The 14,187-nt window shown below is 40.4% G+C and overlaps 1 protein-coding gene across 4 annotated transcripts in view; it reads right to left on the reverse strand.

Annotated features, from left to right (window-relative positions):
- Window positions 1-14,187, reverse strand: part of LOC307047616 (uncharacterized protein) — a 309,906-nt gene that overhangs the window by 19,950 nt on the left and 275,769 nt on the right. For all 4 annotated transcript variants that reach the window (XM_079694642.1, XM_079694644.1, XM_079694641.1 and 1 more), the window contains exon 4: window positions 12,313-12,502. In XM_079694642.1, coding sequence (XP_079550768.1) covers window positions 12,313-12,502 — 190 coding nt within the window. The remainder of the gene's footprint in view (window positions 1-12,312; window positions 12,503-14,187) is intronic.

A 14,187-nucleotide genomic window follows, 5' to 3' on the forward strand; every position in this document is an offset into this window, starting at 1 on the left:
CTAAAGCTGGCTAGCATGGTGGTCGGAACAATGACTATACCCAGGGAAATCTGGCGAAGGACACAGAGGATGCAGGGTAAACCGAAGAGACCAAGGAGGAGAGCTAGGACAATTTATGGAGAAAATGATAAGCTGTGTCCCCCCCTCCCATTAAGGGCTCGGTAAGATTGCTGGCTAATGGGAATGGACAAGCTAACGGTGTTAGCTAGGAGTCAGACGGACGAAAAACATTATTTACTGAAACTTCGAGCCAATGTCTCACAACATGTTTAGGCAACAAAACAACTTGTTTAAGTTTATGAAAAGATCACGATATAGGCAGTGGCGCTGCAAAAACATCTGGGGGCCCCAGGCAGTAGAGACATGCCCCATAACTCCCCCTCTCGGCGGAGCGGAGATTACGAAACAGAAATTCTGAATCAGCATTGACGGAGCGCTATGCAAGGAGCCCTTAAGGGGGTTTCCCGACATGTCATTGCAGCAAATTAAAGGGGGTTTCATGTTGTCGTTGCTGTGGACCAATGTAATCAACCTTCTTTGGGGGGCCCCCTTCTGGTCCGGAGCCCCAAGCAGCTGCCTGTCTTGCCTGCCGGCAAACGGCGCCCCTGGATATAGGCTATTATAAGTCAGATTGCTAGGTGACGTATTTAGCTCGTGTAAGATTATTATGAAAATGACTTACAAGCGTTATAGTTGAAAGTGTTTGCAGACTCTGTGTACCATGTCTGACTTCCATCGAGGCAGCCCTGTAAATTCCAGCTAAAAGTAAAGTTACACTAATAAGAGTGCATTGCTCTTTGTAGGTAAAAGTGCTAACACTTGCATATCCAAATGACAGATTGGTTTGCAATACCAGCAATTTAACATTTGCTGGAATTAAATACTGTCATATTTATTATATTACTTTTACCTTAAGTGTAACTGTGAGGAATATGTGTTAAATGTATATCCGGCATGCAAAAAATCCTGCTCGAGGTTGTTACAGCAGTTGACACCTGTTGTAGTCAAAGCAGAAGATGGCATTCAGTTGCCCTTGGTGGAACAGACTCCATCAACTAAATTCAACCTGTCGTCCACATCCAGCTGTATAATTTGGTCACAAAACTTTCCATGCACACATTAATTTGCATTTTTCCATCAACAGTCAAGTGTCTTCAAAACAGACTATAACAAAAGGAGAAAAAAAGGATTTGCATTCGGTGTAGAAATAGTTCCAGGACAGGGGCTGTTAAGTTTTAAATTAACATGTAAACAGTTGGAAAGTCTGCCCTCCTACACCCCCCAGTCCCCTTCTCCTTAACCCCCACCCCTGGTTCCCTTTTAGCGCCTTGATAAATATACATAAAGCCCCCCTCACAAAGACCGCCTTGTTCTTATAAATGGGCTACTTTTTAATGGAGACATATATTTCCAGGATTATATCAGCATTCAGTTGCAAATTTTGAGTTGTAATACTCCGATTGGAGCAGTCTATGAATAAGAGTATCATTTGAATGCAGGGAACACCTGGTGCTGAGGGCTGGGGCTGTGAGGGGGCTTGGAGCTGACCCGGTGTCAGTGCCAAGGCTTCACTTGTTCCCAGCCTACCCATTCAGAATCTCCCTGCCTCAGCCTTCACTATGATACTGTAGACTGCCATACTCTCGGGAATGCCAGAGAAGTAGGTAAAGAATATTGGAGACTATATTACATATTTTAAAACATTTAAGGGTCTGGAATTCTATTGAAACAGCTTAAAATGTAAAAAACTAAGATGTGCATGTTTTGAATATTATACTTTTAACTGTAAACACACACACAGAGGGAAACATTCCCTTGTCCTTTTATAGAATAACTTTAGCAAAATTAGCTGAATTTTGTTTATAGAGGTTAAAAAGAAGACCTCAAAATACCCTACTGTTACCATGAAAAACATGAAAACTACAGTTTTTTGTTTCCCTCCACATTGCTTACTTGGCCGCATGACAACAGAGCGGGGTCGGGGTCGGTGGGGGAATGAGTCGTACTATTTGGGGGAGGATGGGGTACGGGGTCTATTCGTATGCACCCCGCATCCACTCAACACACAATCAGGCCTGTATTGCATTTTGCAAATTTATACCCAGGATGTTGGTTTAGAGTGTTTCCCTGAAAAAAAAAGAAAGAGAAGGATTTTTTTTCAAGTAAGTGTCTGCTTTCATGAGCAAGAGTGATTGAGGCACACAAACAAACCTTTGTTTCCTTGCTCACATGCAAGGCCCGAGCTCTGATTTACGCACCACCCTAAGACACATTTGCACTTTTCTTTTTCTTTGACACTAACACTGTATGAACAAAATGAAGGAAAAAAAGAAAAACATTTACTTCGAAATTTAGCAAAAGTGTGATTAAAATATAATTAATTTTGCTGTTACAGCTACACAAATGGTAGAAAATAAATCACCACTCTGAATGATAAACATTCTACACTACACATCCACTAGCCAGTCAAACCAGCCTCTGTTCTTTCTCAAAATATTTGCACAGCCTTATGTTTGCAGTGGCTCGAGAGCTGTACTCATGACAAGCCAATCTATAGTCAGACACAAAGAGTCAAAGTCAAAGGCAAGAAAAACTGAAGCTGAGGGACGTGCCTTTGCCCTGTTTGAGAGGCTAGACATTGGCTGGACGGGAACATTTATGTTTTCATCGTTGACCCTTAAACACATTCTTCTAACACAGTGTGTGTTTTACCGATTTTGTTTCACTTGACATTGTATTGATGGTTTTTTATTTCATCAGTTCGTCTGGTTGCCTTTTCACTATTCATTCGTGTAGTTATTTTTGTACCCTTTTGGTACAGTTACAATAACTGACTGTGTACACTTCCCCTACACTTGTACTTTCAGCAGAATTCGTTGCCAACATTAAATAAATTAAGAGATACATTTGACAGATTTCTTTATTTTTTTATTATAGAGAACTCAATAATATCGTTCTGGTCAAATGGTTTGAGTCAGGATAGTCATGTAAGGCAAGGCAAGGCAAGTTTATTTATATAGCACTTTTCTGTATCCGACAATTCAAAGTGCTTTACAAAACAAATTAAAAGACTTTTTAGGAATAAATACAGTAAAACACACTATATAATGGCATTTTACAACAGGCATTAAAAAAGCAAAGATAATAAAATAATAAAAATAAAAACCACAGGTATACAATACATGTTTAAAAGGCATACTGTAGTTCGAATATGATCATCTCAATTAAAAGCAGCGGCAAAGAGATATGTTTTTAGTCTCGATTTATAAATCGTAAGCGTTTCTGCGGACGAGCATGATTTGGGTAGTTTGTTCCAGAGTGTCGGGGCATGACAGCTAAATGCTGCCTCTCCATGTTTTGTTATTACTCTTGGAACCGATACCTGAGGCAGCTTGATGGCTCGTAATTATGGAGTTCAACAATATACTTTGGTCCTAAACCATATAATGATTTAAAAACTAGCAATAGTACTTTAAAATCAATTATTTTGGCCGACTGGAAGCCAATGTAGAGATTTCAGAACCGGACTGATGTGATCCACTCTTTTAGTGTTAGTTAGGACACGTGCAGCAGCGTTCTGAATCAGTTGCAGCTTTCTGATGGATTTTTTTGTCAGCCCTGTGCATACACTATTGCAGTAGTCGAGTCTACTGAAAATAAAAGCATGGACAAGCTTTTCTAAGTCCTGTTGTGACATTAGTTTTGTAATCCTCAATATATTCTTCAGGTGATAATAAGAAGACCTAATGACTGTGGCTGTTGAAATACAGGTCTGAGTCCATCATCACTACACCCAGATTTCTTGCTTTGTGAGTTAATTTGTAGTCTGCCGACTGAAGCTCTGCCATTTCTTTTAATCGGTCCTTCTTTGCTCCAAAAACAATGATCTCTCCTTTTTGTTTGTTCAGTTGGAGAAAGTTCTGAGTCATCCAGTCAGTGATATGCTCAATGCACTTGCTCAGTGTTCTAATCGGAGAATAGTCTCCAGGTGTGATTTTAAAATAAATGTGGGTGTCGTCTGCATAGATGTGATAGCTTAGATCGCTCTTTTTAATAATTTCAGCCAGAGGTAGCATATAAATATTAAAAAGCAAAGGTCCTAAGATGGAGCCTTGAGGAACCCCGCATGACATATTTGTCAAAGTTGATGTGTAGTTGCCTAATGAGACAACGTTTTTTCTGTCCTTTAAGTAGGTACTAAACCAATTTAGAGCTGTTGCTGAAACTCCCACCCAGTTTTCAAGACGGTCTAACAATGTGTTGTGGTCAACAGTATCAAAGGCAGCGCTGAGATCTAATAATACTAAAACTGATATTCTGCCACTGTCTGTGTTTAAATGAATGTCATTTAAGACCTTTACAAGTGCAGTTTCAGTGCTGTGGTTAGGTCTAAAGCCCGACTGAAACACATCAAAACCCTCAGTTAAAAACATGAAATGATTCAACTGTTGAAAAACAACTTTTTCAATCAATTTGCTTAAAAAAGGAAGGTTTGATATTGGCCTGTAATTATTCATTACGGTTGTGTCTAAGTTATGCTTTTTTAGGAGCGGTTTAATTAATGCAGTTTTCAGGGCCTGTGGAAATACACCTGATTGAAGAGAGTTGTTTACTATGTGTAGTGTATCTGAGGCCATGCAGGGAAAAACAGTTTTGAAAAATCCTGTCGGAATAATATCAAGGCTACAGGAGGAGGATTTCAGATGTTGAATAATGTCTTCCAGGTCTTTAGCATTTATCAGATGGAATTGTGTCATGATGTCTGGATTGACTTTAGGTGGAAACAGGGACAAAACATTTTGTAGCAAGAATCTGACATTTTTCCAGCCCTACCCAAAATATGATTTTTTAGGAATAATGTATTTATTTTGGGTACTATTATCATGTGGAAAACAACTGATATTGTGACCGTCTTACTTCAAAAAGTGTTTTTACAAATTTTGGGTGAAAAAGTCATTATATTAGGGATCTGGAGTTTGTTAATAGTGTATCTTTCTTCATGATATGCAGGTATTATTTTTGATTTACTTATTGGTTTCATTCTGTGTCACTGTTCATGGAAATGAATACACAGAGAAGTTTATTCATGTTAGTAACATGAGGCTACAGTGCTTGCGTATCAAGTTCACAATATGATATTGGAGGTCTTCGATGACAGTTATTCTGAAAATGAAGATGAGTCAAGTTAGTTGATTAGGATAAAAAAATGTGCGCAAAGTAATACATCGCATCATTTAAAACAATTGACACATGGACCTAGACGAGTACGCCATTTAGTTGGTGTGATTTAAAAGTGGCAGTCATTGAGAAAGTCTAACATGTGGATGTCCAAATGATAGATTTGTAATATGTGCACTACATTGGCTCATTGAGTTATATTTCCTGAGCTGAAACCAGTCAAGCCGGCAGGCTGCTGACAACTTGTTTACGTCAGTCCCAATTAATAATTAGTTTAGTGATTTGATCGCTTGACATGTGCCCCGGAAAAATGCGGGCAGGAAAATGCACACACAGTGCTGTTTACATAAATCTGCCATTTCAGCTCGGGTTGAGGGGGAACAGAGGGATGGAGGTGGGGGAATTATAGGACTCAGATGTGTGTGATTGGCGGTTCCCTTGGCTCCCAGGGTTAGAGAGTTCAGAGAAAATCCGATTACTGCTCTCCCTCAGGTCAAGCCTTCATAAATAAACAAGGGGAGAGCCTGAGGCACCGTGTTTTAGTATGATTAGCATATCATACAGCCTATCGACAAGGCACTTATCATATTACAGCACGGCCGTCCTCTGAGCACACGGAGGTTACATGTACATGGCTGCTGAGCATACATCTCTGTTCATTAGAGGGGTCCTTGGGGGAGAGAATAAATCATATCAGCACGTGGTTATGGCAGCGCAGGCATTTGATTCAGTCCTACGGTGGATGTTAACCAGGGCCTTTAATAAGCCGGAGAAGAGCTGACAGTTAGCCTCACACTGAGGAACAGGGAGCAAGTCGAGTGGAAATTGTGGGGGCCTTGATAGTGGGAGAGACCTTTAAGTTCTATGATTAAGAAGTACCATTTTAGGTTCTAGTCATTACCGAGATGCCTTTGAAAAAAGCGCTGAACCGTCAATTGTTGACCCCCAGATCCCGATTGTACAATTGTGTCCTCAAACAAAAGTTAGTATCAAGTACTACGTATAACAAGTTAGTATTTCTGCACAAAATGAGCAATCAGTATCCTTGGGAAACAACCTGCAGTGCAGAACTCAACATTTAGTTTAGGCAACACAACTAATAGGTACGTTTTTGGAAAGGCCATGCTATGGGATAACTTTGGAAGTCTAGGATCTTTATGTACTTACTTGGAGTTAGTCACATACATACAATGCCGATCGGTTTCACAAAATACACAACAGGGGCCTCTTGGGTGAAATTCCTGTTTGTTTAAAGGTCCCATGTCATGCTTTTCGGTTATTACCCATCCCCTTGTGTGTTATGAAGGATGTTATGCATGTAAACGGTCTGCAGAGTCAGTACACCCTGTAGTGAGTAAAACTCTTAACACAGACCTCTCTATGCTGCTCCAGAAAGCCTCGTTGGTGATTGCTCTTTTTCCATTGTTTTCTTCCTGGGTACAGCGATGTGCCCATACAAAAATGGACCCATTGGTCCAATCCGTGGAGCTCTTCAAACACACACACTCTCTCAGCGGCAAAACTGTGACACGCTGGTGGGGGGGGGGTGCTAATGGAGCCTCGCAGATGGGGGTGCTGCAGCCCCCTCAGCATCCCCCCTTCCCGCGTCCATTCACGATGTCTCGCTGTCTCGCAGACCCCACGCAGCAAGCAGTAGCGTGGCGTGGCGTGGGGAAAACATTTTTCCACAGACCTTAATAATACATCCTTTTTTTGGGGCGGGAGTGTGGTGGTCAATGTAACGCTGTAACCAGATGAGTGATTACAGCGCCCGGTATCATTTTACACACATTTGCATCATACAGATGCAGGACTTACACACGCCTGTTATCTATCCGCACGCACTCTCCAGCCGAAACTCTAATAAGCATTCATTCACAAACTAAATCAGGACACCTTTAACGTTTTACGTCCGATTCGCTCCTTTTTTCATCGTCGTACACAGCTCCAGTTTGGGCATTGGCCTGTCATCAGATTTATTTTTAGTTGCTGCTGTAGCGGAAGTTTAGTACAATTATTTTTGATTAAATACTCCAAATCTCTATACCTCCATAATTGCACTTGCTCTGCTTGCTACTTTCTAACGGCAGTGAGAGTGGTGCAGTGACACTATCTATCTATCTATCAATTAGATTTATGATTCGAAAATTATAAAAATAGAGTAGACATGTGGATATTATCCGGCTGAACAAAACGTGCATTTATCTAACAGGTTCGTTTTCCACAGACCTTATTTCGAGCTATTTTCCAAAATCCTATGGAGAAGTCCCATTGCTTTTTTGTCGAGGGAAACCGAGCGCAGCTTACTTCTGGGTTTTAGGACTCGTCACTGGACCACCAAGTTGATGCGATTTGATTGGATTGTGAGGCAAGGGAAGCCAGCCTCCTCTGGCTTCCCTTGGCATGGCCCTGACTAATCACAGGTTGGCAGGGGCATGACGTGAGCCTTGTCTGATTGGTCAATCTCTCCATTTTTTTTCACCAAGGGAAGCCAATTTTGGCTGGCCTCCTCTCGCAACAGAGAGTGCAATCTACTGTTTTACCATAACATCTAGAGGGGCGCTGTTTCACTCTTTGTAAAATACTCAATGAGAATGGGGGGGAGACGGGCCGGCAGCAACACACAGCGAAGAAGAATTTCCGAAACTAAACGAAGTGTTTTTATTTATTTATTAAAATTATAACTACAATCCGGAAAAAAACAGTTGAAGCCTGGCTTCCCTTGGCCTCCAGGAGAAAACGCCACTGGCAGCAAGCAGGAAATGAACCCAGCTCACACATTACATTACATTTAGCTGACGCTTTTATCCAAAGCGACTTACAATCAGTACATTCGACCAGGAAGATACAACCTTGAAGAAAACAGAATCATATAAGTACATCAGGTTTCATAGAGCCAAACATTTCAAGTGCTACTCAACCGGCTTTAGATAAGCTAGTCCTTTATTAGTATATAAGTGCTTTGTTAACAGTTCTTCGTTAGTAATTCTATCGCTCGAAGTGGAGTCGAAAGAGTCCTCGCAGCAGCGAGCAGCGTAACGTCCCGCCAACGCGGCACCCAGACCCCACGCAGCATTCTCATCTGTCTGTCCTTGCTGGTGTCATTTTCTGGTTGCTAACGCCATTGTAACACATATTCACTGATGTTCCGCTGTAACGGTGGTAGACCATAGTGGTAGACTCATCAAAACAGAGTGGGCGAGCTGACCAATCAGAGCACAGTGGGCTCACAGGGAGGGGGGGGGGGGGGGGGGGGGGCGGCAGGAGATCCAACAAGCCGTGTAGGACAGAGAGTAAATACACATACTATACAGAGATGCTGTATGAGAAACCAATGTGAGTTTGGAAAATTGCACAATATAAATCGAATTCTAGTATACCTCAACAATGGAATTATGATCAATAGAAATGGCCATGACATGGGACCTTTAAAAGTTAGGGGTTAGACTAATTCTGGAGACAGACAGAGCAGAGTTGTAGTACATGTAGGTGAGTGCAGTTTGATTTTCTCATTTCGACTTTGGACGAAACATAGTTTCTTTGATCTCGGCCTTGATACTCTTAGACTTGAACATTTCCTGACTACCTACAAGGACCAATCCATCCAAACTAACCACCCCTCTACTAGGACTTTTTGTTCTCTTTATATTGTGTCACCTGACTTACTTACAGGCAGCCCTGCACCTTTTGACTCCCTATTATGTGTTGAGAATATATTATAGTTCATTCTTTTTTAGAGTTAAAGGAAGAGAACGAACATTGAATATGAGCTGGTAGATGCATATTTGTATTTTGGGCCTGCGTGAAAGTATTCCCTCGCTTACAGGGATTGATTAAGTATCTCTTCTTTCTTTTTTTCTTCTTGTTATTTAGGGTTAGGTTCACTCTGGATTGCTTATTATGACCTACGTTTATTTGAAAAGTCCAAGACACCTTGAGTTTTAGTTTCACTCTTTTCGATCGTGGTCCTGGCTGCCTGCAAGGATGATCCAATGAACAGTGAAATGAAATAAAATGAAGAAAGGATGATAGAGGTTGGTACAGCAAACAGACTACATAATGTTTCTTTGGATGATGAAATTAGCCCAGAATAAATTATGACTGTGTCCTAAAACTGCGTCGTTGATAAAGTGGAAGTCACCCCAACTCTCAGACACGCTGCTCAGATTTCAATTTGGGCAAGCCTTTTCTCCTCAGCTACACAAGCTCAACTCACAGACCAGGGGCCACAATTAGCAGCTAGCCACTCTGACCAGGGAGAAAGAGCATTTGATATCCGCACCTAAGCCCTCCTAAGCCTGGGGAGCCGGGGCACGGAGCAGCCTCAGTGCTCTCTTCCCTCCAGTCAAGCATGGCCTCTTTAGGTGGTCCACACACTGGAGAGGGATGGTATATTTTAACTGTTATTAGCACTGTTTAGCCTCCCTCCAGGGGGCGGGAGTGCCGGGGATGACCTACTGGCTGGATATACAGTACGCTATAAGAAGTCACAATGCGAAAACTGGAATATTGGATGAGTGTTTTTCATGTCTTGGCTTCATGGTGGTGGCACAAAGCTGGGATCAGTCTAGGTGCCATGTCACCTGGATAATCACATCCACCACTGGCATGGATCTTTTGCCAAAGAGAAGGACATCAGGAGCATCATGTTTCAAACTTAATGTTTGAAAAATGTCCTTAATACCTATAGTTTGGAATTTTCTTTAAAAAAGTGATAGAATCCTTTAGGGCTGCTCTGGGATTCCAATTTGTACTTTTCTGTGTGTATCATCCCACTAGATGTCTTGCATATGAGTGTGTTTTCATGTTTTTAAGTGATGCCATCCCCATCGTGCACACCCCCCAAATCCTCCCCCACCACCACCCATGCAAATTAGAACTTCACACACGTTGCGGCAAGCTGCCGGGTGCTCTGTGATTTCACACGACCAATTAAGGCCCTCTTGGCAGTTGTGTGAACAGTTTCATTAGAGGAGATAATATTGCAAAGTGAAATGATAAGCAATCATTATGATTAATGCCCAGACATTACATTGCTCGTTAATGAGGTGTAAATGATCTCATTATTTTTTGAAAGAGTACAGATTAGATTAAAGTGGAGTGGACAGCGCTCCTCGGTGTTCAGACAAGTTAGTGTTAATTAGGCCCAATCTCCAGGAGCAAATGAGCCGCAACCCTTTGGTAAACAATTAGGCTTCCATAGCCTGGGGCTGGATGGACAAGGATAGGCAAGTGAATGGATAGATCGCTGGAGAGATGGATCTTAAGGGAGTGTTCAAATCTGAATCCAAATCATTGTTTTATAGCCATGTGGAATTATCCTTTTTCTTGTGCTGAACTATGCAAGGTTGATATTTGGCTTTTATTTGTTTCCTTTTTGTCTACAGCTACATAATAATACACAACAAAAGGGAGAATATGACAGTAACACGTTCCTTCTAGAAATACAATTAAAATAGGAAAGTATATTAGTACTGTACAAGAAAGGTTCATCCTTAAAGAGTTTACCGTGAAGGTATGAATGAACAATAAACGGTCACACTAATATCAAGGATATTAAATTAAAAACAGTTTGGTAACACGCTACATTGTTTCTTGTTACTCCCTCATGCATAAGTAGGCAATTTGATTTTAGCGCGGCAATGGCGGTCTCCGCCACTTACAATAAAAACAAATATATAGAGAGTGAGTACAGAATGCAAATACGTTTTGTAAAAAATAGGTTTGGCTCTATAATCAAGTCTTGCTTATACATTGTTAGTGCATATATTTTATGTTCGCACAACCATTGAAAGACCATTTTAAGTAGGGTTAGGGTTAAGGTCATTGAAACATTTGGCAATATAATGACAATGTCAGACTGTTGCACAATGAGTGATTCAGTGCCACGTGTCTCAAATGTTCAGACATTTTTCAGGTCTTGCAGCTACTCTCAAGGTAACAGAACACACACATCAGGAGCAATGAATGACATTTGAGGAAATACAATTAAAAATGCGGGACAACAACGTGTTTTTCATCTGGATATCATGCAAACAGAGTTTAGGCTATTGATGTCGAAGGCATTCATTGTGTGTCTTTATTAATTAAAACAATGGCTTTTTATTTTTAATTAAATTACAATGAAATGCATTCATTCAACATACAATAATGTCGGTACACTGCAAATTGTTTTCTTAAAAAAAATTGAGACATTTATTTAACTTTCCTTAATCAAAACATTTTCCTTGAAACAGCAACAGAAGCACTTTCACAAAGACACATCTAGATGTCTTCAAAGTAAGAACAGTGTTTCTGTATCTCATCTAAAGGCAGCCACAGTGGGAAGTGTCTGCCTCTGACAACATTGATTTTACCATCCTCTCCCTTTGTCAGAAAAGATATGCTTAGATTATGACAAGAAAAGCGACGCTGTAATCCCTCTGCCATAGGAGTTATGTTTTAGAGACATCAAGCCCTTATCGGTGATTGATAACGCTTAACTCAAAAACATATAGAAGCATTAGGAACATCAATATTTTGCCAGCGACTGAAGGTGACCCCTGGTTCCTGTGTTTGCAGTGTGTGCGCGGAGGGCTTTGATGGTAAATTTGTAAGGGGTGGTTATGTGGGGAGGCTATTATGGATTTGCTATCTTGGCCTGAAGTGTTTGCGGCTGATTATGTGATTAAATCAATAATAATTTATATTTGGACTCCTTTGCTCCTCTGCTTCATCTTCTTTTTCCTGTGTAGTTGAGCGGAACGGTGGGTGGGGACTAGTGTACACAAATACAAATGCGGGCACAAACACACTCTACATATAATACACACATAGTGGAACAACTGTGAAGCAGATGGCATTAAGGGCACATTCTAGGGTCAAAAAACTTTACATTTAGGAATGCATCCATCAGAAAAGGACATGTAATGGAACGCTAAAAATGGAAAATGTCTCAACAGCTAGGGCAGGGCTTCTCAAACTAATAAAATTCACAAGTGGAACTTTAAGAAAAAAGTTTGAGTACCCCTGAGCTAGGGTAAGGGTTAGGGTTAGACATGTTTTTGTTAAAGTAAGAACATAAGGGCATTTTTAACACTACAAGACACGTTTAGACACCTAGGACCAACTATTTCAACAAAATGATACACTTACCAAAGTTTGGCCTAAGATTTGACGTTCCTCCTTGATCACCAGATTAAAGAAGATGCCCAACCTCTCGTCTTCTTGAACGCCCCTTCTCCATACCTCCGGCCCTGGTTTGGTGCCGAGTTGTGCCAGCCACTCCTTGGCAACCGCAGTGGCTCCCCTCTCTGGTTCTGCCAGGTTTGTTGTTATGTCTAGACTGCAGGAAATGCAAGATTACATTTGTTTACAACCAACAGGAACTAGAACCAGAAGCTGTTACGTGATTAAAGAGTGCTACCCAGAGAGAGTATGTGTGTGGCTCAACCCCCTGGGTTTGGCAACGATCGACTAGATATAGGCGAACCAAAATGGAAAACGAGTGCAGAAGTGCTGTCCGTATCAGTTAGATGAATAGATTGCATTGAACAAAGACTCCAGGTGCTGAAAGTAAGTTAGAAGAAGTTTGTGTGTGTTTTGTACTGTATTCCTGCAGGTGTTTATTTGAGCATGTGACTATGTATAATATGCATTTATAGTGTGTGTCTGTGGCTGCTTGTGTGCGTGTGTGTGTGATTGTGTGTGGCTGAGTTAACTCACAATCCCTCAGCACCCTCTTAAATCTATACCCAATAAAAATCAGCGCCGTCTCGAAAAACAAAACCCAAGGAAACATCTGTAAAACATTGATTTTGCAGATTGCAAACCAACTGCATGGCTAATGAGAAAAGAAATCATTTTTGATTAATTAACCTAAAAATTGTAGAATCCAAGCTGCCACCAGGGAGATGACAAGTGCTGCAGGCCTGATCACACGGGGGGAGGAGGAGGACATACTGTAGGGCTGCTTCCAGACGCCCATGTTAGAGTATGGCGACCATGAGCCAAAATAACCAACACACTTTGTGCCCGTGTTTAAAAGGGTAAACATGCTGGTTTGCTATAAGTGGAATGTATTGCTTTTACAGTAATGGGTCTGTTACATTTGTTGTTTTGTTGTTTTCTGCAAACATCCCAAATACAATAGTCATTTTGCATAGGTAGAGGGTGTATTGCTTGTACACTACATGCACTACATTTATGGATTGATTGTGGCTCTGTGAAGTGTCACCACTCGTACTCTATATTTATAATACACTGATCATTTGTACATCTTTTCATCCTACATTTCCACATATGTATGTATTATTACAATATGTTATTCTAGATTGTTCTTTAGCAAATGTATTTTAAATAATACATACTGTTTATCTCTTGCTATCCTATAGTTATATGTTTGTATCATTCCTGCAAATAACGTGCACCGTTTTTTCGCCTGCATTATTTATGACAACATTTTATGTCATGTTACATTTATGTTTGCATTGTTTGAGAAGCTTGGACTCAAGATTGCCAAAAACTATGCTGTTGCCATTGTGCATTATGACAAAATAAAGCCTTTATTTGAGCATATAAACTGTATGGTTATAGCACTAATTTTCCTTTCACTTAAAATGCCCAATGACCACTTGGGGATACATTTTGATCGCATTATAAAGCATTTTAATACTTTAAATGCATTTTGATAACGGAACCTTATGAAATGATCATACTGTAGTGTACGAGACATTTTGAAAACACTGTGATCCATGCAAATAAGTCAGTGAAACACTGCAAACAAGATGTATACATACTTATTAGAACATATTTATAAGAATAAAAAAATCTGTACATACAATTATTTTACTGTTACATTAAATGATCTGCAAATACTGAACAGATACTCTTAATGTATGTCTATCAACCCAATTTTGTATGTTTTTTACAATACAGTATCAAAACATTTTTTATGTCTTAAAGTTAATTATTCAAACCATGCCACCAAAATGTATATTTATCAGTATAGTACATTTTGATATTTGTCTA

Source organism: Notothenia rossii (genome assembly GCF_949606895.1).
Source record: "Notothenia rossii genome assembly, chromosome: 7".
NCBI lineage: Eukaryota > Metazoa > Chordata > Actinopteri > Perciformes > Nototheniidae > Notothenia > Notothenia rossii.